The 25257-nt window shown below is 39.7% G+C and overlaps 3 protein-coding genes across 5 annotated transcripts; 2 read left to right on the forward strand and 1 right to left on the reverse strand.

Moving 5' to 3' along the window:
• Window positions 1-1429: 1429 nt before the first annotated feature.
• On the forward strand, window positions 1430-8612 carry LOC134318422 (tripartite motif-containing protein 16-like). Of its 3 annotated transcripts, XM_062999341.1 has the most exons (7): window positions 1430-2008; window positions 4003-4098; window positions 4398-4631; window positions 6314-6485; window positions 6743-6750; window positions 7350-7431; window positions 7696-8612. In XM_062999341.1, exons 1-7 carry the CDS (start codon window positions 1430-1432, stop codon window positions 8229-8231), a joined length of 1707 nt encoding a protein of 568 aa, XP_062855411.1. In that variant the 3' UTR covers window positions 8232-8612. The 3 variants fall into 3 exon arrangements, with proteins under 3 accessions (XP_062855411.1, XP_062855410.1, XP_062855412.1); XM_062999340.1 differs by lacking the exon at window positions 6743-6750 and having other exon boundaries at window positions 7327-7431; XM_062999342.1 differs by lacking the exon at window positions 6743-6750 and having other exon boundaries at window positions 7390-7431.
• Window positions 8613-11477: 2865 nt separating this feature from the next.
• Window positions 11478-15228, forward strand: LOC134318423 (tripartite motif-containing protein 16-like). The gene is made up of 6 exons (XM_062999343.1): window positions 11478-12065; window positions 12707-12802; window positions 12990-13223; window positions 13310-13463; window positions 13545-13595; window positions 14318-15228. The coding sequence occupies exons 1-6, from the start codon at window positions 11478-11480 to the stop codon at window positions 14854-14856; spliced, it is 1662 nt and encodes a 553-aa protein (XP_062855413.1). The 3' UTR covers window positions 14857-15228.
• polr3d (polymerase (RNA) III (DNA directed) polypeptide D) lies at window positions 15122-24779 on the reverse strand. Its single transcript, XM_062999344.1, has 9 exons — window positions 24666-24779; window positions 23021-23183; window positions 22702-22745; window positions 22378-22532; window positions 20900-21024; window positions 19760-19937; window positions 18944-19191; window positions 18177-18329; window positions 15122-15499 (listed from the first exon to the last, which is right to left on the reverse strand). Exons 2-9 carry the CDS (start codon window positions 23174-23176, stop codon window positions 15383-15385), a joined length of 1176 nt encoding a protein of 391 aa, XP_062855414.1. The 5' UTR covers window positions 23177-23183; window positions 24666-24779; the 3' UTR covers window positions 15122-15382.
• Window positions 24780-25257: the final 478 nt, after the last annotated feature.

The following is a 25257-nucleotide window of genomic DNA, read 5'->3' on the forward strand; positions in this document are numbered from 1 at the left end:
TCCCTGTGTCTGCGTAGAATTTCTCAGCATACTCTGGTTTCTTCCCAATACAAGCAGCATGATGAAGGTCTAATACAATCTAACACAGATACATTTCACCAAACAGTTTTTTCTATTTGACCACATTAGTATTTGGGTAGAGTTTTAACATTTAACACCAAGCTAAAACTAGAAACATTGAACGTGCACTGCTGTCTGAAACAAGACCTACCATTCAGTCACTTTAGACACTTTTTAAAGCTGTATTTGACTAAATGGGCCACAGGAACAATATGCCACATCAGGAACAATATGTAGGTTTCCACAAACCTTTTAAGTTTTAAAAAGTTGGGACAATACAGTATGTGAACTGTTTATAGGTACAAATCTATTTATACCAAAATAAATCAAAAAGGAAACATACAATTCAATAACATTCTATATGAAACACACTGTATTTCCTTTTTTAATTACACTTTTGTTTATGGATTTTAAAGTCAAGCAATATGTTTCCACCTCATGACTGTTTAAGGTAGTAAATTTGTTAATTTTAAGACCCCAACAATTTACCTTCATCCAAAAGAATCTCTTTGAATGTTATCTTACATACAGCAAACACCATTAATGTGCAGTGACTTTTTATCATGTAACAGTGATACAAACAATTTTAAGTTCTGAAGATTATATTGGTCAGATTCCAAACATTAATTCACTGTTTGTTTTACCACCACTTTAGCCTGGTATCTGGCCGACAGGCAGGAAACGCCATGGACGGGTCACCAGTCCATCACAGAACGCACACACACACATTCACACTCAATTTTTAGTAGCTCCAATTGGCCAGACTGCATTTGGCTGCATGTTTACTACCTTAAACGGTCATGAGGTGGAAACATATTGCTTGACTTTAAAATCCATAAACAAAAGTGTAATTAAAAAAGGAAATACAGTGTGTTTCATATAGAATGTTATTGAATTGTATGTTTCCTTTTTGATTTATTTTGGTATAAATAGATTTGTACCTATAAACAGTTCACATACTGTATTGTCCCAACTTTTTAAAACTTAAAAGGTTTGTGGAAACCTACATATTGTTCCTGATGTAGCATATTGTTCCTGTGGCCCATTTAGTCAAATACAGCTTTAAAAAGTGTCTAAAGTGACTGAATGGTAGGTCTTGTTTCAGACAGCAGTGCACGTTCAATGTTTCTAGTTTTAGCTTGGTGTTAAATGTTAAAACTCTACCCAAATACTAATGTGGTCAAATAGAAAAAAACTGGTGAAATGTATCTGTGTTGGGTTGGATTAGACCTTCATCATGCTGCTTGTGTTATAGTTCACTCTGAGTTATGTAACAAGCCACTCCCAATGAACAAGCAGAATTGTGCTGAAACGAAAGCAAAACTCTTTCACACTACACACTGTTTCCTGTCTCAGTACGTGCAGAGCAATGGCTGAAGCTATTCTTCCATCTCAGGATTCCTTCTGCTGTCCGATCTGTCTGGACCTGCTTAAGGATCCTGTTACCATTCCTTGTGGACACAGTTACTGTCTGAGCTGTATTAATGGATTCTGGAATCAGAAAGATCTTGCAGAAGTGCATATTTGTCCTCAGTGCAGACAGACCTTTACTCCAAGGCCTGTCCTGAACAAGAACACCATCCTGGCTGAGCTAGCTGAAGGACTGAGAGTCCATAATTCTCCTCCTGCTGTTTCTAACACTGGACCTGGAGATGTGGAGTGTGATATCTGCAGTGGGACAAAACACAAAGCTGTTAAATCCTGTCTGGTCTGTCTGGCCTCGTATTGTGAGACTCATATTCAGACTCACTACGAATCTGCTGCGCTGAAGAGGCACAAACTGGTCGAGGCCTCCAGTGATCTTCAGCAGAAGATCTGCACTAATCATGACAAACTACTGGAGATCTTTTGCCGCACCGATCAACAGTTCATTTGTTACTTGTGTGTTATGGATGAACACAGCGGTCATAAGACGGTCTCAGCTGCGGCTGAAAGAACTGAAAGACAGGTAAAGTTTCTTTTTCTTTTCTTTTGCTTACTGCTATGAAGAGCTAAGACACAAATAAGCACTCAGAATTAAATTACTGTTGCTGCAAAAAATTAACATGAACTTTTTACATAAGGGGTTAAAACAAAACTCTTTGTATATGAAATAATGGTATTAGGTAATGGTATTTGGAAGGTCCTCTCCTGCTTCAGCATGACAAATGCCCAATAAGATTGCCTTACTTTAACAATGCTCTCATGACTAAATGGAAGTGAATCGCTGCAGTCATGTGCCAAAATCTAGGGGAAGTATTTTCAAAAGACTAGAGGCAGTCAACAGAGCCAACTCTAACTCTATTAAATCTGGTTACATTGGAATGGGATGGGTGGTTATATGGCTGGGCGCTGATGTTAGTAGAGAAAGTCTCAATTAGAGCTACAGACTACCACCTGGTTCGACATGTTTACCTGAGAGCCTTATTGTGTACAGAGAAACACACTACGCTGCTTCACGATTTCCTTATTGGGTTTTCTTCCCAACCTTGTCTAAAGACCACTGTTCCATGTACATACACAATATAGCCAAAAGTATTCGGACACCTGATCGTAAGCTTGTTGGACGTCCCATTACAAATACAAATGGTATTAAAATACGCTGACCTCTATGTAATCCTTTCAGCTATAACAGCCACTCATCTGAGAAAGCTTCTCACAGGGCTTTGAAGTACTGAATATCTGTGGGAATTTGTGCCTATTCAGACAAAAGAGCATATATATGGCTGGGCGCTGATGTTAGTCGAGAAAGTCTTAGTTAATGTTCCAGTTCATTCCAGAGCTGCTCAGTGGAGAGCTACAGACTATCACCTGGATTGACATGTTTACCTGAGAGCCATATCATGTACAGAGAAACACACTATGCTGCTCAGTGATTTCCTTATTGGGTTTTCTTCCCAACCTTGTCTAAAGACCACTGTTCCATGTACATACACTATATGGCCAAAAGTATTCGGACACCTGACCATGAGCTTGTTGGGCATCCCATTCTAAATACAAATGGTATTAAAATACACTTCTATGTAATCCTTTCAGCTATAACAGCCACTCATCTGAGAAAGCTTCTCACAGGGCTTTGAAGTACTGAATATCTGTGGGAATTTGTGCCTATTCAGACAAAAGAGCATTTATATGGCTGGGCACTGATGTTAGTAGAGCAAGTCAGGTCAGGGCTCTGTGTAGGACACTGGAGCTTGCTTTGTGCACAGGGGCACAGTCATGCTGGAACAGAGAAGGGCCTTCCCTAAGTCCAACTAATTAAGACTTTTGCTAAATGTATATTTTGACTTAAAAAATCTACTCATTTACATTTTCAGCAGACGCTTTTATCCAAAGCGACTTACACAATGAGCAACTGAGGGTTAGGGGCCTTGCTCAGGGACCCAACAGTGGCAACTTGGTAATGGCGGGGCTTGAACCGGCAACCTTCTGTTTACTAGTCCAGTACCTTAACCACTGAGCTATCACTGGCCCTACTCTACTCTCTACTCATGATGGCCCCTTTCCCCCAAAAAAACTTTAAATTACATTAAGCAAATAACTGGACATGTATGTATAACATGGTCAGCCCACATTTCATGACGTAGCATCATGAGCTTACAGACTTTATGTGCTGAGCAAATAGCTGAAGAAAAATACATTGTTTTATGGCTTTCAGCACAGAAAGAGTAAAAAAACGTGATTGATCCAGTGCTGCTTTAACAATAAAGAAAATAAAGACCAGTTTGTATCTCATCATTACACAGAACAGTAAAAGTGATCAATTTATTTCCTTTTTACAATTACTGTGAGAGCACTGGTGCATTCCAGCAGTATAGATGAAATATAGCACTGTGGGTTGTGCTGTTATTAAACAATAATTCACTTCAGTGTGGTTACTCAACACGTCACTTTCCGATAACAGCAAACCTACTGTTCTTTATTATTTACTTATATCATATCAGTACTGAACTCTGTCTACAGAAGCAACTGTTGGAGAATCAGAAACATGCTGAGCAACAAATCCAGCTGAGAGAAAATAAAATAAAGGAGCTGAAGAGAAATATGGATGCTTTCACGGTGAGTAGTGCCCAGAGAAAACTGAAGTGAAAGAAATGACCTCAGAACTTTGATCAGTGGAGCTAAGTTTGAGATGTTCTACTATTATCTGCTATTAAGTTTTCTTTGAGTACTTAAATGTCCTTTAAACTGTCCACTGGGAGCCCAACCAGGATAAAACGGTTTCATGAAGATTACAGATATTCCAATATTTCAAGACTCTAAGCTCTTCTGATTTCCAAAGCCCTGAGCCCTTTAGAAGATTGACTAAAGCAGACCTTCAGAACTGACCGTGCTCTTCTCATCTTCCCTCCTAACAGCTTTCTGCTCAAGCTGTGTATGATGAAACTGAGAGGCTCTTCACTGATCTGATTCAGTCCATTGAGAAAAGTCGCTCCGAGGTAAAAGGTCAGATCAGATCTCAGGAAAAGGCCGAGCTGAGTCTGGCTGAGGAGCGCCTGAAAAGAATGGAACAAGAGCTTTCTGATCTGAGAAAGAGAAACTCTGAGCTGGAGAAGTTTTTACAGACCGACGATCACATTTATTTTCTTCAGGTAAAAGCACAAAAATCTCTGGAGCCTTTTAAAAGACCTGTTTTAATGGTTTTAATGAAGAACTATGTTGATAAATAGCTATCTCTCAAAAATCCAGACAGCGATAACATCGGGTTTTGCTTACTAAGCTAACACAGTTAGCATCATGCCATTCAAACCAATGGGATGAGGTGGCACAACACGCTAGCATGTCAAATAACATCTCCCTCCGTGTACCGAAAGCGGTTAAACTGTCCCTGACAAGCCCGAACTTGCAAATAAATACACTTGTACAAGTTTATACAAATTAAAAATCAATAATAATTTATTTACATTTGAAAATAACTCGTTAGTTTCTCCGCACCGTTCGGCATGTTTTGTTTTGTTTTTTTTGTGAGAAAAGTTGTGCCGCAATGAATGCTGGGATTGCCTTGGCTGCTAAGGGCGCTTCCGATGCTCGCTTGTTCTTGAGTCAAAATAACATTGAAATTTTAAGATACCTTACTAGATAGCATATTAAGGCATCTAGGATTTTGAACAGCCTCCTTCTCGGGAGCGCGCGTAGGATGACGTAAAATGCTGTCTATGTAGAGAGCTCACTAGATTTTCGAACACACCCATAGACACAGCTATCTCTAGAATAGACTTAATGTTTGGAGAGATACAAAGGGCATTAAAAACAGGAACAGAACCAGATCATAACAGCTCTGTGGTTAACAGATGCTCCCGCCATGTAATGATGTCTATCACAGAAGCATTTGGTTTTTATGCAGTGCTCTCTGAGGGGGTCAAAGTTTACAGGCACAGTAGTGCTTTTTAGCCTTGCTCTGTATGCGCAGAAGTTACTATGCATTTCCTACCTGATATCCACCAAAACACCAAGCCATTGCTCATGAAGAGGATTGTATTGGCTGTTTTACATAAATTTGATTCATTTTACAATTGATGTGTTGCTGCCATCATTTTCAGAATGTGCATGTATTTACAAGAAAAACTATATTATCAGTTTTCATCTTAAATGACTTTTCTGTATTTGTTTGCGTTTTGCATGCTTTCCCAACTTTTCTGAAATAGAGGTTTGTAATCCATCCATTAGGGGTCGCCACAGCAGATCTTTCATCTCTATCTTGTCCCGTCCTGAACATCCTTTTATGTCAAAACAACCACCTGCATGTCCTTCCTCACTGTATCCATAAACCTTCACTTTGGTCTTTCTATTATCCTCAGAACCCTACACCTGATAGAACTATCATCCTTTCTCTGCACATGCTCAGACCATCTTAATCTAGCCGCCTAACTTTGTCTCCAAAATATTCTCCCTGCACTGTCTCTCTAATAAACTCATTCCTAACCCTGTCCATCTTCATCACTTCTAATGAGAACCTCAGCATCCTCATCACGTCCACCCCCAGCTCCCTCTCCTGTCTTTCTGTCAGTGCCATCGTTCCACCTTTTTTTTTCACTTTGGCAGACCTTCTATCACCAATCACTCCTACCACTCTACACCACCCACTTCATCCTACCAGCTTTCTTCTTCTCTCTACCACACGTTCCTAATCTTGTCCCACTTTGTCACTCCAGTAGCAGTTATTTTAGTAAGTGGCACAACAGTGCTATTTAAATATTAAGGATGGATAGGAGGCATGTCACCCACTGGTTCATACACACTTTTCTTTATCTATGTGTTTTTTATTTCTTTGTAGAGTTTACAGTCTGTCTGCATCCCTCCTGAATGTGCAGAATTACCCAACATTACCATCAGCCCTAAATTCTCCATAGAGGAAGTGAGGAATGCCGTGTCTCAGATTAAAGAACAAGCCAAAAGGATCTACAAGCCAGAAGTGGTCAAATCATTTGGAGGTATCATGAATCATAGTCATGATCTGATCTTTATCCAGATGTTTTGTTTCTGTCAATAATAACAACATTGCTAATGTTAAATGGCACGTCTGATGCATCACACATGGAGTTCATTGAACTACCAACAGCCCAAAATGTTATACATCACAGGCATTACCACTTGCATTTCACGGGTATTCATAATGTTTCGATTATTATTATAATTCTGGCCATCTGGGAAAAAAAATCCCTCAGCATAAGGTGGCTGAGTTTTCTTTCTGACCTAGGCAAAGACACCACTGTTCCATGTACCTACATACAATCATTTGTGAGGATGATATTGGTACCCAGGTTGGCCAGAAAAAATCTGTAAAATTCAGCTTTTATTGCAGTGCTTGTGGCTCAGTGTAATGGGTGAAGCCAAACTGGCCGTATTTAAATGGACACAGATAATTCATAGAACTTATAGAACTTTCTCAAACACCTTTTTAATGTGCACAAGGCACACAGTAACTCCCAGGACAGGGTGCCAGTCCATCACAGGGCAGACACACACACACACACACACACACACCCACCCACCCATTCACCTATAGGGCAATTCAGTGTCTCCATTTAACCTGACTGCATGCTTTTGGACTGTGGGAGGAAACCGGAGCTCCTGGAGGAAACCCACGCAGACACTAGGAGAACATTCAAATTCCACACAGAAAGGAACCGGACCGCCGTACCTGGGGATCGAACCCAGGACCTTCTTGCTGTGAGGTGACAGTGCCACCGTGCCGCCCTATAGAACTTTCTATGTGTCAATCATCTGCCTTGGATTAAGATCAGACATATTTTATGAGTAAAATGCACAAATTCAAATTTTAAATGTTTTTAAAGCTATTTTTAATTAAGGTGGATGAAAAAGAATTTAATGTTTTTGTCTCTCAAATAGTTTTAGAGCCTGAGCCCAAGACTAGAGAAGACTTCATGAAATGTGAGTATCACATATTAAGTTTATGTTGTCAGAAGTATTGAGTTTAGCTGTATAAAATAAGTGATATAAAATTATTTTTATGTTCCTAACTTTGTGGCAACAGTGTGGGGAAGGCTGCAAAAAACTGCAGTGCCCAGCACAAATACAATACTAGAGATCTATTAATGCTCTTTGTATATTTAGTATCTTTCCATTCAGGTAATTAAAACCAGTTTAATTTGAAGCACCAGTGACTTGGAAATGCCTTTTTCTCCTCTCTGTCAGATTCCTGTCAGCTGACTCTGGATCCAAACACGGCACACGATCGACTTTGCCTGTCTGAGGAAAACAGAAAAGTAACAGTGACCCGTCAGGCCCAGACGTTTCCAGATAATCCAGAAAGATTCACCATGGTCCAGCAGGTTCTGTGTAGAGAAAGTCTGTCTGGACGTTGTTACTGGGAGGTTGAGCAGGTTGGCAATTACAATTCGTCTATCTCGGTCTCGTATAAAGACATCAGGAGGAAAGGGAACAGTAATGATGCCAAATTTGGGCATAATGACAAATCATGGAGTTTGTCTTGCGTCAAATCAAGTTACTCCATTAGACACAATAGAAAAGAGCATCAAGTTCCTGGAAAGTCCTGCTTTTCTAGAATTGGAGTGTACCTGGATCACCCAGCAGGAACTCTGTCCTTCTACGGCGTCTCCAACAACATGACCCTCATGCACAAAGTCAACACCACATTTACTCAGCCTGTCTATGCCGGGTTTGCAATTTATGGCTATGATCGTTTCTTTCAACTCTGTGATCTTAACTGAAGACCTTTAAGACCTCTTAGTGTATAAATCCAGTTCTAATGCAAGGAACCCAATGGCTTTCAAACCTTAAAAAAAAAACCCAAACAAACAGTTTTTTGACATTTTGATCCATGATAACATGATATGTTGCTGTTTTCATAATTTGTAAGCTGTATATATGTTCTGCTGAAAATGCTCTATTGGAGTAGGATTGGGTGACTGGGAGGTCAATTTATATACACATAAAGTACAGTCATGTTATGTAACTAGTATAAGATGACTTCTGCTTAAATTAGGGCTATATGTGTTCTCCCTGTGTCTGTGTGGGTTTCCTCTGGGAGCTCCGGTTTCCTCTGCCAGTCCAAAAACATGCAAGTGATAAAAAATTGTCCATGATTGTGTTCGCCATTAAAACTTGTGAACTGATGAATCTTGTGTAATGAGTAACTACTGTTCCTGTCATGAACGTAACCAAAGTGTAAAACATGACGTTAAAATCTGAATAAACAAACAAACAAACAAATTGAGGCTATAAAGAGATGCACAATACTCTTACTGGCTGTGGCATTAAAACAACATTTCCAACACCAGTACACCACCATGACCAGCAGTATGAACTGTTGACACACGGCAGGTTCACACATATTTACCCTGGCATGTTTGTGCCTCAGCAGAAATCAAGATTTATCAGAACACGCATTGTTTGTCCAATCTCCAGTTGTACACTTTTAGTAAACCTGTGAAAGAAGTAGATAGAACCCAATGTGGTTTTCTCTTATTATAGACCGTCTACCTTTAACATGTTTGGGGTTTTAAGGTGTTTGTTTTTGCTCTTAACATTTGTGAGTGGTTACTTGAGTTGTCATAGCCGTACTTCCAGCGTTAACCTGCTGAACTGCTGCTCACTTGATGTTTTTTTGCACCATTCCAACTATTTTATTATAAATTTTTTTTTTATATTTATTTTTATATTTTTTTTGCATTAAATTGCAGCAGTTCCACAACTCTTGTCTGTCATTCAGGTCCCAGTCGGTCCTGTCTGACATGAATAAGCAGGTGTACTTGTGTTCCTAATAAAGTGGGCAGAATTCAATACTATTTTGTCCACATCAGCTTTCGTAATTTAAGCTTGTGCATCACAAGGTTCTTCTGCACTCAACCATGAAGATATTTGTCTTCATTAGTAGGATACAACTTGTTCTGTTTCTTTCTTTTCTTTTAAAAAATTTATCTTTAAATGTTTCTAACTTTCTCCTCTGTTCTCTTACTTAAATGAAACCATGTATAACTGCAAGGATTAATTTGATACACACTACATGGCCAGAAGTATGTGGATACCCACTATAATTATGAAGTTTTTAGGCCACACGCCTTGCTCTTATGTGCATGTAAATGTTTACAGAAAATGTATTTTATGATTTCACATTTGTGGCAACAGGCCCAAAAGCCAGGTTTACAAAGACATGGTGTAATGAGGTTGGCGTGAAGGAACTTCAGTGGCTTGCATAAAGCCCTGATCCTTATGCTACTAAAGACTCTAGAAAGAAACCAGAACATCAATTGTGGCCCAAACCTTTTTGTCCAGCGTTAATGCCTGACCTCACAAATGCTTCTACCTAATGGCCGCAAATTCCTACATAGTGGAAAGCCTTCCCAGAGCAGAGGCTGGGCCAACATTATATTTATGCCCATGGTTTTGGAATGGAATGTTCATATACGTTTGATCATATTGTTTATAACTTTAAAATACATTTATTGTATATTTTTGGATGGAGATTTTGTATTAATCATCTGAAGTACAGCATGTTTCTAATTATACCAACAAAATCTGCAAAACCACAAAACACAAGCATATCAATCATTATTACAGGAAAATGAAAATGAAAGACTGCACATTTTCTGTGTTTACATAACAGCAGGTCAACAGAGGCTTTATTTAATACTCACAGTCTGTCCTAGTACATTTTGGTTCCCTGAGCAAGACTGACTAATGTAAAAAAAGTTTGGATGGTAAGCAAAATGATTTAAGAACTTGCTTTTACAGGTACAGTATTTAATGGAAAATATATTTAATGTTTTAACACATCAGCTTCACAGGTTTTTGTAAATACATTTTTTTTTTTATTTGAAGCCTGCAACACATACTAAAAGATTTTGAACTTTGCTACTATGATTGAGTGTAAAAGGAACATTAGCGAAATTTACATTATGTTTACCATTATTTATAAGCAAGGATGAGTTGAGGTTGAGCAAATAGTCCAACAGTTTAACAACAACTCTCAGCACAAGAAATTTGGGGATTTCCCTCAAGGTTTGGGGACACATATTTCCAAAATATTATATTTAAATAATGTGAAGAACAAATTGGGTTGCACAACAACTACAGTTTTGTAACGTAAATTTTGTTCATCATTCAGCCAGCAGAGGTCGTAATTGCATTTGTTATGAGGTCGTTGTTAGGTCACTATCTGGCTCCCTCCCTGGATGAACAACAGCCAAACGGATGGCAGAGCTGAGATTAGATACAATGTTTTCAAAATCCCAGCTCTGGTGTGCTAGCGTATTTTACAGCTGTGCCACCTGAGTGGCATGATTTTGTTACTTTTATTGAATAACATTTTCTAAGACATTATTCATCCTTAGTACCCAAATTAGAAATGTATTTCATAAAAATACATGACGTTTTAATTTGATAAAGCTAAACATTAGATATCATTTATCTTGTGTGATGTAAATGATTTCTGAATCCTCATATGAAAAACTTGTCTTTTGCACCTGTCACCCTTACGCTTAAAGGAATTTGGTCCAGATGATCAGATGTCATCCAAGATCCAGGAAAAATGGTCTGCCATGGGTGCCAGGAGCAGCTGGAACATGGGTAACACTGTCCACAGTCGATTTGGTTTTGGTCTTTAAATCCATGTGGATGTTGTGCTCACTTGACTGATTAGAGTCGCCTATGTTCTGACCAAGTGACCAGACTTAACAACACTGCCATAAAGCACACGTTCCTTAGAAAAGTGTGTAAACATTTTGACTTCAGCTAAATTACACACTTATTACTTTGTGTTGAATAATATTACTTTTTAACGTGACAAAAAACCTTATTAGCAATTTGCTCAGTAACTGTTGTACATTAGTGGAGAGCAGTCTGTCCACCCAGAGACATGTACAAAGCCACACCCTCAGAGTAATCATTCTTCTGTGAAACCGAAAGTAAGATTACCCTCTCTGCGCAGTCTGTTTTGTCTCGGTTAGTGTAGAACAATGGCAAAAGCTGTTCTAACAATGCAGGACTCATTGAGCTGTCCAATTTGCCTGGACCTGCTAAAGGATCCCGTAGCGATTCCCTGTGGACACAGTTACTGTCTGAGCTGTATTAAGAGCTTTTGGGATAAAGAAGATCATGGTGGCATGTACAGTTGTCCTCAGTGCAGACAGATCTTTACTCCAAGGCCTGTCCTTAACAAGAACACCATCCTGGCAGAACTAGCTGAAGGACTGAGGAAGACGAGAGTCCACAATGCTCCTCCTGCTGTTTCTAACACTGGACCTGGAGATGTGGAGTGTGATATCTGCAGTGGGACAAAACGCAAAGCTGTTAAATCCTGTCTGGTCTGTCTGGCCTCGTATTGTAAGACTCATATTCAGACTCACTACGAATCTGCTGCGCTGAAGAGGCACAAACTGGTCGAGGCCTCCAGTGATCTTCAGCAGAAGATCTGCACTAATCATGACAAACTACTGGAGATCTTTTGCCGCACCGATCAACAGTTCATTTGTTACTTGTGTGTTATGGATGAACACAGCGGTCATAAGACGGTCTCAGCTGCGGCTGAAAGAACTGAAAGACAGGTAAAGTTTCTTTTTCTTTGATACTGCTTGGATAAAAAGCAACTTACAAGTAAAGCAGCAGTGAAGGCAGATGTTTTTTTTCTGTGATCTTTCTTAAGTTTTGGTGGATTTTTCGAAAATGTGGGGTAACAACACCCAAAAATTAACTTTAATTATTAATTTGATGATTTAAAAAAATGTATAATGCTATTTAACAGAACAGCATTATATAAACAGAACTAAAAGTTCTTATTGATCACATAGGTAAAAGAAAAGTAAGATTAGTTGCTTCTTTTTGCATGACATTTAATAGTCCTTGTAACCGTGGACTGTGGACATTGTTAACTCATGGCAGACTTATTCTTTTTGGTGGTTCACAAATTCAGCTATCTAGATTGTGGTTTCTTTTTGAATAATCTTATTTATAAAGGTATGCAGAAGTTATCCAACTGTTGAGTTATTGTTTAATCCTGCAACTCAAGTAAATAACACTATAAAACTGTCTACACCACCTAATAAATAATCTAAGGTACTGAATGTATATTTTGATCCAGCAGATTTTTCATAGCTTCAAGAAAACCAATATTAAATAAATAAAATACATTTATTTGGACAAAGACTTCCAAATTCAAGTTCCAGTCATTGCTGTATTTTGTTTACAGAAACAAATATTTGAGACCATGAGGGATTACCAACAGATGATCCAGCGAAAAGAGATGGAATTATGTGAACTGAAACTGGACATGGCATCTCTCTGTGTGAGTATTAGCCAACAAAGGTTACACTGAAGAACAAAACATCATGACTGCAGCACGGCTCTAGCCCATTTCAGGACTAATTTATGGACTTTTTATGGATTTCAGTACTATTAGGACTGAATAAGTACTATTTCAAGGACCTTTTACTTTATGTTTACCATTCTTCTCTGTCTGTGTTTCTTGAAAGCTTTCTGCACAGGCAGCAATTGATGAAAATGAGAGGCTCTTCACTGAGCTGATTCAGTCCATTGAGAAAAGTCGTTCTGAGGCAAGTCAGCTGATCAGAACTCAAGAACAGACTGGATTGGATTTGTGTGAGAAACTCCTGAAGAAACTGGAGCAAGAGATCTCTGATCTCAGGAAGAGAAACACTGAGCTGGAGCAGCTTTCAAACACAGACGACCACATCAGTTTCCTTCAGGTAAAATCACAGTCTTGGATGATCTAGAGAAAATCTATTCCTTGCATGAACTTAATGACATTGTTTGTTTGTTTGTGTCTTTGTAGAGCTGTCAGTCTCTCTGTGTGCCTTTGGAATTCACAGCTTTACCCAGCCCTACAATCAAACCCAAACTCTTCAGCCATGAACTGACGACAGCCATGTCTGGTATAAAGCACCAAGTGGAAAAGTTTTATGAGATAGAACTGATCAAATCTGGAGGTAAAATAAATTATGGAAAAGGTTTATTCTGAAGAAAGTCAGTGAAGGAGAACCTCATGTTTATTGTTTGTGTTTGAATAGCCAGCACTATCTGGCTGCCTGAGCCAAAGACCAGAGACGATTTCCTGAAATGTAAGTAGCAGAAACCTACCTTCAATAACCTGCTTAAGCGGGTAACGGGCAGAATTTACTTTCAGCTTGGCACTGCTATGCTAGCCCACCAATGCTGAGATCGGAGATCAAGGGTTAAAATCTTTGCGGTGCTATCAGACGGTTGGCTAATGTCTGATTTTAGTTGGTGACCTGGTGTAAACAGCATGAATCCTCAAACCCTAACCCGTCTTTTGTCATGTAAGAATAATGTTTTTGTTCAAGCATTGTTTAAATCTCTGAGCCTATGCAAGAAACGTTGTGCACCTCTTAATGGCCACTATAAATAATGGCTGCTTTAAGCCAATAATGCACCATGTCAAAGCAAACATAATTTTAAGCCAATTCCATGATAAACTAGAGTCTAGTGTACTTCAGTGGCTTTCCCAGTCACAAGATCTGATTCCAGTAAAGCATTTAAGTAATGTGATGTGGTATAACGGAGGATTTGCAGCAAAAACATGCACCTGACAAATCTCCATCAGACGAACTCTTATCACATGGCCCAAACGTCTTTTTGGTTAAAAAACAAACTGTGGCTGTCCTGAGATCAAATGGGGTTCTGTCCACTAATAATATGATGTTTCTAATGAAGTGGCTAGCAAGTGTTTGTGGTTACATTATCTAGCCACAGAAAAGAAACTATGTGCATGTGTTTTTATTATACAGTACACACTAAGTTTAATTTTTCCCTCATTTATCAGATTCCTGTCAGCTGACTCTAGATCCGAACACAGCGCACCAGAAGCTACGTCTGTCTGATGAGAACAGAAAGGCAACAGTCACTCCACAGATCCAAAACTATCCACATCATTCAGAGCGCTTTGACAAAGTACAGCAGGTTCTCTGTAAAGAACGTCTGTGTGGACGCCATTACTGGGAGGTTGAACAGCCCTTCAAGCACAATTTTACGATTGCAGTTGCTTATAAAGACATCCACAGAAAGGAAGACAGTAACGAGCCTAAATTTGGGTGTAACGATCAGTCCTGGAGTCTGAGCTGCTTTAATTCCAGATATTCCTTTAGTCACAATAACAATGAGATCGATGTCCCTGTAGAGGCCTGCTCCTCTAAGATTGGCGTGTACCTGGACCACCCAGCAGGAACTCTGTCCTTCTACAGCATCTCAGACACCATGAATCTGATTCACAAAGTCCAGACCACATTCACTCAGCCCCTCTATGCTGGCTTTCAGATTTATATTTATGACAATTTTATTCAGATATGTGATCTTAATCAATAGAACCACGATGGCTGAAATGTATTCACCCATTTGAAACTTGTGTCCGTTTAAACTAAACCTACATTTTCTTTTCACTTCTTTTTCTTCTTTCCAAACAGTCGACAGATGAACCAATCAAAAGAACCAATGGATAAAATGACTGACAATCAAAGACTGTACTGCTGATCTTTAACATTCTGCATTTGATATAAAACTGTAACTGTCGTGAATGGGACAGTCATGTTCAGACAAACAATATAAAGTAATGTAACACATTAATAACACATTTTATTTTTTAGTTCTTTAATTTGAACATATTGTAGGATCTTAAAGACAAGCACAATTTCATATCTTGAAATAAATGTAATTATATATAAATAAACAGCTCTGAATCTGTGGTCATAAATATTAAATTTCTGAAACCTGGAGGACCTTTTTCCCCCCGTTCCATTTTCATGTTCTACAAATGGTCTTCTCAACATACTACATACACTCACACCACACACACACACGTCTGTACAACTGCTCAATAGTGTTCAAGTTCTGATTAAACTCTGTTCTGCAAGAGAGACTCGAAGTCAGGAGAACAAACCAGCTTGTGTTTGATGTGGCCCAGCACGGTCAAATCTCCTCTTCTGCCCTCCGTACCTACTGACACCAGCTCCTACACACATTCAGACAGAGAGAAACAGAAGACATGTGAACCACACGTTCAACATCCCAAAGTGTCACTACTGATAAAATCATCAGTTAATGGTTATAGAAAATTATACAGCTATAATTACAAACTGTTCATCCAAAACCCTGACGAGACAGTGGGACAGTGACCAGCCAACATACTGCTGATTAGTTTCCTGCCCCATGTTGGTATAAATTGAAGAGCAGACCATGCAAACACAGAAATCAGGTGACCAGCATAATTCATATACTCTTTCTTCAGTCTGTCACTCCTAAACGTAATCTATTATCACCCAGAGCACTAGGGCTCTGCGAAGTGTGCGTTGAAATGGAAATGGACACTATTTGGGACATAGCAGGGCTTTTTGGGTTCCGTTTTTACAGTGTTTGTACAGAAACTGACCCTATAAGCCATAAACACAAACCTTTACTATAAATACACTATATGGACAAAAGTTTCAGGACACTTTTTGAAAATCCCATTCCAGAAGCATGTATTAGCCCCTTATACCATATATTGAATGCTCCCTCTTTCCTTTGTAGCTTCAATATCATCCAAAGTGTGTGTCTGTGGGAATTTGTGCCCATTTGATCAACAGAGTCTGTTGTTGGAAGAGAAGTTCTGTCTCACAATCCAAGTTTAATACATCCCCAAAGCGTCAAGCTGAGACCAGGGCTCTGTGTAGGCAACTAGTGAAACCATGTCTTTATACACCTTGCTTCATGCCCAGGGGTGTAATCATCCTGAGAGAAAAAGGGGGGTTCCCCAAACTGTTGCCACAATGCTAAAAGCATATCAATTACCTTATACCATATACAGTGTATCACAAAAGTGAGTACACCCCTCACATTTCTGCAGATATTTAAGTATATCTTTTCATGGGACAACACTGACAAAATGACACTTTGACACAATGAAAAGTAGTCTGTGTGCAGCTTATATAACAGTGTAAATTTATTCTTCCCTCAAAATAACTCAATATACAGCCATTAATGTCTAAACCACCGGCAACAAAAGTGAGTACACCCCTTAGTGAAAGTTCCTGAAGTGTCAATATTTTGTGTGGCCACCATTATTTCCCAGAACTGCCTTAACTCTCCTGGGCATGGAGTTTACCAGAGCTTCACAGGTTGCCACTGGAATGCTTTTCCACTCCTCCATGACGACATCACGGAGCTGGCGGATATTCGAGACTTTGCGCTCCTCCACCTTCCGCTTGAGGATGCCCCAAAGATGTTCTATTGGGTTTAGGTCTGGAGACATGCTTGGCCAGTCCATCACCTTTACCCTCAGCCTCTTCAATAAAGCAGTGGTCGTGTTAGAGGTGTGTTTGGGGTCATTATCATGCTGGAACACTGCCCTGCGACCCAGTTTCCGGAGGGAGGGGATCATGCTCTGCTTCAGTATTTCACAGTACATATTGGAGTTCATGTGTCCCTCAATGAAATGTAACTCCCCAACACCTGCTGCACTCATGCAGCCCCAGACCATGGCATTCCCACCACCATGCTTGACTGTAGGCATGACACACTTATCTTTGTACTCCTCACCTGATTGCCGCCACACATGCTTGAGACCATCTGAACCAAACAAATGAATCTTGGTCTCACATGGTTCCAGTAATCCATGTCCTTTGTTGACATGTCTTCAGCAAACTGTTTGCGGGCTTTCTTGTGTAGAGACTTCAGAAGAGGCTTCCTTCTGGGGTGACAGCCATGCAGACCAATTTGATGTAGTGTGCGGCGTATGGTCTGAGCACTGACAGGCTGACCCCCCACCTTTTCAATCTCTGCAGCAATGCTGACAGCACTCCTGCGGCTATCTTTCAAAGACAGCAGTTGGATGTGATGCTGAGCACGTGCACTCAGCTTCTTTGGACGACCAACGCGAGGTCTGTTCTGAGTGGACCCTGCTCTTTTAAAACGCTGGATGATCTTGGCCACTGTGCTGCAGCTCAGTTTCAGGGTGTTGGCAATCTTCTTGTAGCCTTGGCCATCTTCATGTAGCGCAACAATTCGTCTTTTAAGATCCTCAGAGAGTTCTTTGCCATGAGGTGCCATGTTGGAACTTTCAGTGACCAGTATGAGAGAGTGTGAGAGCTGTACTACTAAATTGAACACACCTGCTCCCTATGCACACCTGAGACCTAGTAACACTAACGAGTCACATGACATTTTGGAGGGAAAATTACAAGCAGTGCTCAATTTGGACATTTAGGGGTGTAGTCTCTTAGGGGTGTGCTCACTTTTGTTGCCGGTGGTTTAGACATTAATGGCTGTATATTGAGTTATTTTGAGGGAAGAATAAATTTACACTGTTATATAAGCTGCACACAGACTACTTTTCATTGTGTCAAAGTGTCATTTTGTCAGTGTTGTCCCATGAAAAGATATACTTAAATATCTGCAGAAATGTGAGGGGTGTACTCACTTTTGTGATACACTGTAGATGTTTATAACCCTGTTAACTGTTGAAGAAACAACTCAATTTAACTATTACCAGGGGTGTCCACATACCTTTGGCCATAAAGTGTAAAGTATAGGAGAAGAGTCAGGGCTGAATGCACTAAAGTAATTAAGTACAGTGCGTTATGGGCTGAAATGAAGCTGCAATCCATAGTAAGGTGTAGTGTTTTTAACAACAGTTTTGGTGTGTGTGATACCTGAAGGAAGGCGCAGGGTGTCCCCAGAGCCACGTCAAGTGTAACGCTGCCCAGCACAAGCTGCACGCGCCCCGATTTCCTCACCAACATACGGCCCACCAAACCCTCCTGCAGCTCCCTCAGACGGCAGCTGTTCTCCTCCTCAGCTTCCTCCTAATGTACACACACAAATGACTATTCATGAGGTTTTCCAACAGCCAGCACAGAGAAAAAAAATCTGAACGTTCTTCTTTTTGTTCATGGTCACCCATGCCCCAGCAGCCTGTTTCGATGACACTTTAAAAACATCTGACCACTTAAATTCAAATAGAACTAATAGAATTAGTTATTTTTTGGATGTTATGTAGGCTCACCTGGGGCGGCACGGTGGCTTAGTGGGTAGCACTGTCGCCTCACAACAAGAAGGTCCTGGGTTCAATCCCCAGGCAGGGCGGTCCGGGTCCTTTCTGTGCGGGGTTTGCATGTTCTCCCCGTGTCCGCGTGGGTTTCCTCCGGGTACTCCGGTTTCCTCCCACAGTCCAAAAACATGCCACCAGGTTAATTGGAAACACTGAATTGTCCTATAGATACCTAGCCGCTAGATGCACTAGTGCATTGTAGTGCCGGTCCCAAGCCCGGATAAATTAGGGAGGGTTGTGTCAGGAAGGGCATCCGGCGTAAAAATTGTGCCAAATCAATGAGCAATCATGAGGATGACTCGCTGTGGCGACCCCTGAAAAAGGGAAAAAAGCCGAAAGAAGAAGAAGAAGAAGAAGATGTAGGCTCACCTGGCCTTCGGTCTTCTGCAGCATGCTCTGGCCGTCCTCAGACTGCACGGCTGTTTTAGTCGGTCTGGAGTCGCTGGTGGGCGGCTGCCCCGGTAGTGAATCGGGAAGCTGGACGAAGAGCAGTTCCTCCTCTTTGCAGCGACTCCACGACTCCAGCAGGTCGATCAGGGACTCTGGCTCGGGCAGGGGTGGCGGCTTAAACATGGGTTCTGTCTTTACAACGGGCACCTCAGGAGGCTCTTGTTTGACTAAACATGAGCAGAAGGAGGAGAATGATGAACAGTGGACTACGAGTAGGTCCACAAAAGCAACACACAGAATGAGTACAGTATGGATTGCAGGTGTCTTAGCTGGTAAGGTGGATTTTACAGAGCAGAGCATCAGAGTCATGGGGACTTGGACTGTCACTGGCAGTGTTGATCAGCTTCCAAAAATGTATTCATTTATTAGGATTTTAACATCATGTTTTACACACTTTGGTTACATTTATGACTGGACAGGTAATTACTGGCTACAAGATTCATCAGTTCAAGTTTTTAATGTCACACACAGTCATGGACAATTTTGTACCTCCAATTCTTTTGGCTTAGTAGACATAAATTTCCATGGGCACATTCCAAAATCTTGTTGAAAGCCTTCCCAGTGAGTAAAGGCTGTTTGGAATTGGTTTGGCTGTTTGGCTTGTTTTGTAATGAAATGTCTAACAAGCTTATTGTATGGTGTCTGAATACTTTTGGTCATATAGTTTAGTCACAACTATATTTGATTCCAGTTCTGGGTTTGTTTTTTTCTGACTAGATGTACATTCATCCTAACCTTTAACAGAGCTTTCTGTGTTCATCGGCTCTTCCACCATAGACTTTGCCTCCGTTTTAATAGATGTTAGGTCAGAGTCCTCCTCAAACTCTTCTTTAAAGACCCAGCCGGACACAGCCAGAGGCAGCTGCACGGGACAACACCGTGCCTCGCTCCTCAGCTGAGGGTCGTCCATAAACTGTAGTACAAAGAGAGAGAGGAAAAAAACACTTCATGAGTGAAATTGCAATTACAAATATATTGAATACACTGGAGCTGTATGGAAAGACTGCAAATGAGCAAGTCGATCCCAAAAGCTACTGGGTCAAAATGGTATACAGTGGACTGACTAAGGGCAGCCCGGTTCAAGCCCCATCACTACCAACTTGCCCCTCTTCATGTCCCTTAATTGCTTGCATTGTATTCAGTCCAAATAGTAAGTCACTTACGATAAAGCATCTGCTAAAATGCCATGAATGTGAATAAAATTAACATAATTTTCTAGGTTTTGCTGGAGTCAGCACATCATCTACAGAGAAGAAATTCAAATATTGCATTTGCACATTTCTTTGCTGTATTTTATGTAAATTTTGCTCCGAATCGAGCAAAAAACTGGAATTGTGCACTCAAAAAAGTTACCTAAACAGGGGGGTTTAAATATGACCTTATTTACAATAATGAATTTTAATAAACTGCTTTATTCTGGTCAAAGGCGCTGGGGTTTTGGTACCATACTTAATAACACACTAGTCCACCAATGCAGAGAGTTTGAGATCTCAAGTTCGAATCTTAGTGATGCTACCGACATAAACGGGTCTCCAACAGTGGGAAGAAGGCCGGTCGGTGGGCTTTTATTGGTGCAACAGAATGAGTGAACGCATGAGTGGTGGATAATTTACATTGGGCGTCTTGTGACTCTCTGTACACACTACTGCTTTGTTAGAATCCACAGCTTGTTTGTTTGGATTTTAATGCCATGTTTAACACGTGTCATTTTATGGCATGATCGGTATTATGTTTGAGGCTGCTTATCCACAGCTTATAAGGGAAAAGAAGTGACATTGGGCACTCCTCTAGCACTACTACTTTTAATTCACTACAGAATTTGAATTTACTGAATGAAGATAATTGGTAAACACTGAGCCTGGTACAAATACCCACCGTGTCTCTCTCCAGCTTGCGCAGAATCTCTTTGGTCTCCTCCTCAGTTTCTCTCTTCTCCTTCTTAATGTTGATGATGGGACAGGGGGCGTTGGTAGTGGTGTCTCGAGCGTCTTCATACACACCTAGCAAATCCAGTTGTGAAAGGAAGACAAAAATTACTTTCATCCTCGAACTACAACCACCAAAAAACAATGTTTCAATCATGCAGCGACAGAAAAAGAACAGCTGCAGAAATAACTAAAATCCCAGAAAGCCAACAAGACAAACAGTACTGTTCATTATATAAGTGAAATCTAGAACATTCTTTACTGGGAACAACAATTAATATGGCATTTGGATTCATTTTTATGTTTTACTACTGTTTTATCCCAGTCAGGGTCAAGACGGGTGCAGTTTCCTCAGAATCCAAAATAACTGGGCCTTAATGCAGTAACACAACACAGACAAGGAGCCAAACCATCGCAGTAAATATGGCACTGTTCTAAAAAAAATGCTGCACAGTTTCTATGTATTTCTATACAATGTAAGAAATGTTAAATATGAAACTTTTGCATGGGCCACATGTACCCCCCGGTATGTTAAAATCAGCATATACACATGAACATATATACTGTGTTGTGTTGGTGGTATAGTGGTGAGCATAGCTGCCTTCCAAGCAGTTGACCCGGGTTCGATTCCTGCCCAATGCATTTGACTGAGACAGAGATAGCCTTGTGGGTAGAGCTTTGGGCTTTTGAACAAAAGGTTGTGGGTTTGAATCCAGGCTCTTCTATGCAGCCACCGTTGGGCCCTTGAGCAAGGCATCATACAATGGCTGACCCCGAACTCTGACCCCAGCTGCCAAACAAGCTGGAAAAAGCATTTCATTGTACTGTACAAGTGTATGTTTATATATGACAAGAAAGGGGTTCCATCTGCCTTAGATTACAAAGTAATTGTGCATTCAGTTTGAAGAAGGTTGTTCTCTGTAGAGATGGGTCCCTTTCAGGTGTATGTAAACATTTGACTTCTTCTGTATGTGCATGCATCAATTCCACCCTGCTGCTGTGCTTTACAGTGAATTATTCCCACTAACAGACACACATCAGAAGATTCAATCACCTGAATATTACGTATATTATGTGATACATTATATAGCTCCTTATTTGCATATAGTAGAGCCCCTGTAAACCCTTCCTTAATGTTTTTTTTTTTTTTTTTCAATTTATTATCTTTTTTTCCCTATGGCAGCACTACAGGTTTGAGATATGTAGAGTTCTATGTTCCTGCTGGTGTAACGAAACAATTTCCCTCTGAATTCCATCTATTTATCTGTCTGTCTATCCTGAAGTTAGGTTTCTCACCAGGTTAAATAACACACAAGACTAAAAACATTTATCAGTCTACTGTTCTAGACCAAGAGCCAGGAAATTGCTGTCAATCTACCAGGCACTTTTCATCAAAGGTGTTCAGTTTATCCCTGTGGACCTCCTTACCTCTCCTCTTAGCCATCATCTCTGCTGGCCCCTGTTCAAAGATGGAATGGGACTGGATGATTTCCGGGCGCCCACGGCCTCTACCCCGCCCATCCCTCTGTCTGCCTCGTTCTGCATCCTTCCTGTCTCTCCTGGGTCCTTCATCAACTTTCAATCTATTAAAAAAACAACTCAGCTCATGTAGGATTCATGAGGATTTGAGACTAATTAACATTAACTTTAAATTCACATTTAAATTTACATTCAAATTTAAAAGTAATTAAAGGAAAAGATAAAACCTATTAAAACATGAATCAATGTGCAAAGAAAATAAAAAAAACTTACTCTTCTTTACTCTTTCGACCGATGATGTTTGGTGTGAAGGTTTTCTGTGAAAATAATATGAATTTTTGTGACACAACAATTTTCTATAGTGGCTGCAATTATATAGAGACATTGTCTTGTTCATTTTTCCCCTCAATATGTTAAATGTAAATCAAGTAAATCAAATGTGCAGAGCTTCCCTGTAGATGTTTTTTGTTTGTTTGTTTTTCACAGACCTTGTCTGTAAATGAAAAAAAACAAAAAACAAACATGGAATCTGACAGGCGGTGTCCAAACGTTTGCATACAGATTTAAATGTGTAGGATCTAGGCAGATGTACCTTCTTTACTCCTCCCAGTGTGAGGTCTCTGGAGCGCATGGTGGGCAGACGACCGTGTGTAAGAGCAGAGGGCACTCTGACATTTAACATGGAACCCCGACCTCCGGCACCAGGCTTCGGGGCTGCAGAATGGTCACCAGAGCCTGGGGTCGCCATCCTCGAACTGAAACAGCAAGTGTAGATTTTTATAAACCGGGACTTTCAGCATCAGAAAGTTTCACTTCAGCCAGCCAGAAACCAATGTTGAGCCAATGCGTCACCAAAAAATTCATTTAAACTGTATGTCCACCCCAAATGTATTGTCTTAATGCACTCGAATACTAATAATATATTTCTTTTTTTGAAACACTTTTTTTTTTTCATTTCCACAGATGTTTCCACAAATGTATTGCTGTTGTAGCTTGCTTTGATTTTACCCTTTTGTCCAGTTCATCCCAAACCATCATTGATGGGGTTTAAGTGTGTAGACTGCACCGGCCATTCCAACTAGATGCAGAACAGAGGGTACTGCATGGCACTGGATTCCATTTCAATCTGTGCAAGTCACAGACTCAGGATCCCCCAAAATGTCCCATATCCTCACACTTTCTACTTCATATTTCATGCTTCACATTTTGATTTATCTGTCCATTAAACATTAGAAAGATGCAGAATGGCCCAGTGCAATATTGTTAAAGGACTGACCTCGAGAGTGAAGTCACAGTCTGTTCCAAAACTGCTTTTAGACAGACAGAGGGTTTGCAAATTAAGATACTTAGTGAAAGATTTTTTGCATGTCTATAACATAACTAATAGGAGGAATGTAAACAAGCCAGCATGGATCTGACATTTTCAAGTGCTGGTTCTCAGGTTTGTAGATTAGGTTTGATGTTTCATTAAATCTGTTTTATAGTGATCTTTAGATAATAGTAAACCCATAAAGAATTAATTTTAATAATACATGTTCTCTATTGTTGTCTATTATTGCACTTTAGATTTTATGTTTTAATATCTTTATTTTAAAATCTTTATTTTTATGTTTCTGCACTTACTTTTTATAAAGTAATTTACTTTATATTTTCTTTTAGTTTTTCCATGTTCTTAATTTTTTAGTCTGTATGTAAAACACTTTATCTTTCTGGTTTTAATTTCACGTTCTTTTAATTGTAACTATATTTGCAAAAAGCCTTTCTGAGGTTCTAGATCTCAGGAATCTGTAATGCTTTTAATTTTTCCTCATGTAAAGCACTTTAAATTGCCACTGTGTATGAAAGGTGCTATACAAATAAACTTGCCTTGCCTCTAACTGGAAAAACATGTTGTTATTTAAAATAACTGTTCACTGTATTTAAGCAGACATGCTGATTGATTTACCCTGTAGGAACAGGATCAAGCCCAAATGCTTAATTTTTCACTGAAGGCACTAAATTAAATGTAATAGTTATTCAAACCTCTACATAGTGCACCTACATAGGGAGTAAAACAGTTTGAGATTAAGCCATTTTACCATAAAACTTAACCACTGTACCATAAAATATTCGTGTTTAAGATTTAGTCATAAAATAAAGCCTGATAATTACTGAGTCACGTGTCATGTCAACAACACAGCTGCTAGATAACTAGTTTAGCTTATAGTTAAAAATCCAGGAATAAAATAATGATTTACCTGTTCTATTCTTCCACTGCTCAAGATCACACAATAAATGAATCTTTAAACGCGTTCAGTACAGAAATCACTGTTAGGATCACTTCATGTACCGGCGATAACACGTGTGCTGAGTTCCTGGTGGGCGGAGCTTTAGTACTAACACCACCTTTAACCTGTGACGTCAGATCGCAGAGTCCGTTCTTTAAAAACACAAACACACTAAAGTCTGCGGTCAAAATTAATATTTACTTATAAAATATAATTCTACTAATATAATTCTACAACTATCAACATAACAACTTTAGTGAAAGGTACATTTTAAAAAACTGACATGAATTCCAGAATTTCTAATGTTTTATAATTTCTTATAGGTGAACAATGACTGTAAATTTATTATTATTATTATTATTATTATTATTATTATTATTATTATTATTATCATCTAAGCATGTGATTTAATTACAACCCCAAATCAGAGAAAGTTGGGACAGTATGGAAAATACAGAGAAAGTACATTGAGATCTTAGAGCAACATGTGCTGCCTTCAAGACATCATCTTTTCCAGACACATCCTGCATTTTTCAACAAGACAATGCAAACCACCTGCTGC

Source organism: Trichomycterus rosablanca, chromosome 7 (genome assembly GCF_030014385.1).
Source record: "Trichomycterus rosablanca isolate fTriRos1 chromosome 7, fTriRos1.hap1, whole genome shotgun sequence".
In the NCBI taxonomy this organism is placed as follows: domain Eukaryota; kingdom Metazoa; phylum Chordata; class Actinopteri; order Siluriformes; family Trichomycteridae; genus Trichomycterus; species Trichomycterus rosablanca.

Bases quoted from the DNA above. Each gene is read 5' to 3' on its own strand.
- LOC134318422 (XM_062999340.1), top strand. From the start codon at position 1,430: ATGGCTGAAGCTATTCTTCCATCTCAGGATTCCTTCTGCTGTCCGATC. The intron at 4,632-6,313 runs GTAAAAGCACAA...ATTTCTTTGTAG, and splicing joins ATCACATTTATTTTCTTCAG to AGTTTACAGTCTGTCTGCAT. The intron at 7,432-7,695 runs GTGAGTATCACA...CCTCTCTGTCAG, and splicing joins TAGAGAAGACTTCATGAAAT to ATTCCTGTCAGCTGACTCTG.
- polr3d (XM_062999344.1), bottom strand. From the start codon at position 23,176: ATGGCGACCCCAGGCTCTGGTGACCATTCTGCAGCCCCGAAGCCTGGT. The intron at 19,938-20,899 runs GTGGGTATTTGT...TTTGTACTACAG, and splicing joins GCAAGCTGGAGAGAGACACG to TTTATGGACGACCCTCAGCT. The intron at 15,500-18,176 runs GTATCACACACA...GAATGTGTGTAG, and splicing joins CACCCTGCGCCTTCCTTCAG to GAGCTGGTGTCAGTAGGTAC.
- LOC134318423 (XM_062999343.1), top strand. From the start codon at position 11,478: ATGGCAAAAGCTGTTCTAACAATGCAGGACTCATTGAGCTGTCCAATT. The intron at 13,224-13,309 runs GTAAAATCACAG...GTGTCTTTGTAG, and splicing joins ACCACATCAGTTTCCTTCAG to AGCTGTCAGTCTCTCTGTGT. The intron at 13,596-14,317 runs GTAAGTAGCAGA...CTCATTTATCAG, and splicing joins CAGAGACGATTTCCTGAAAT to ATTCCTGTCAGCTGACTCTA.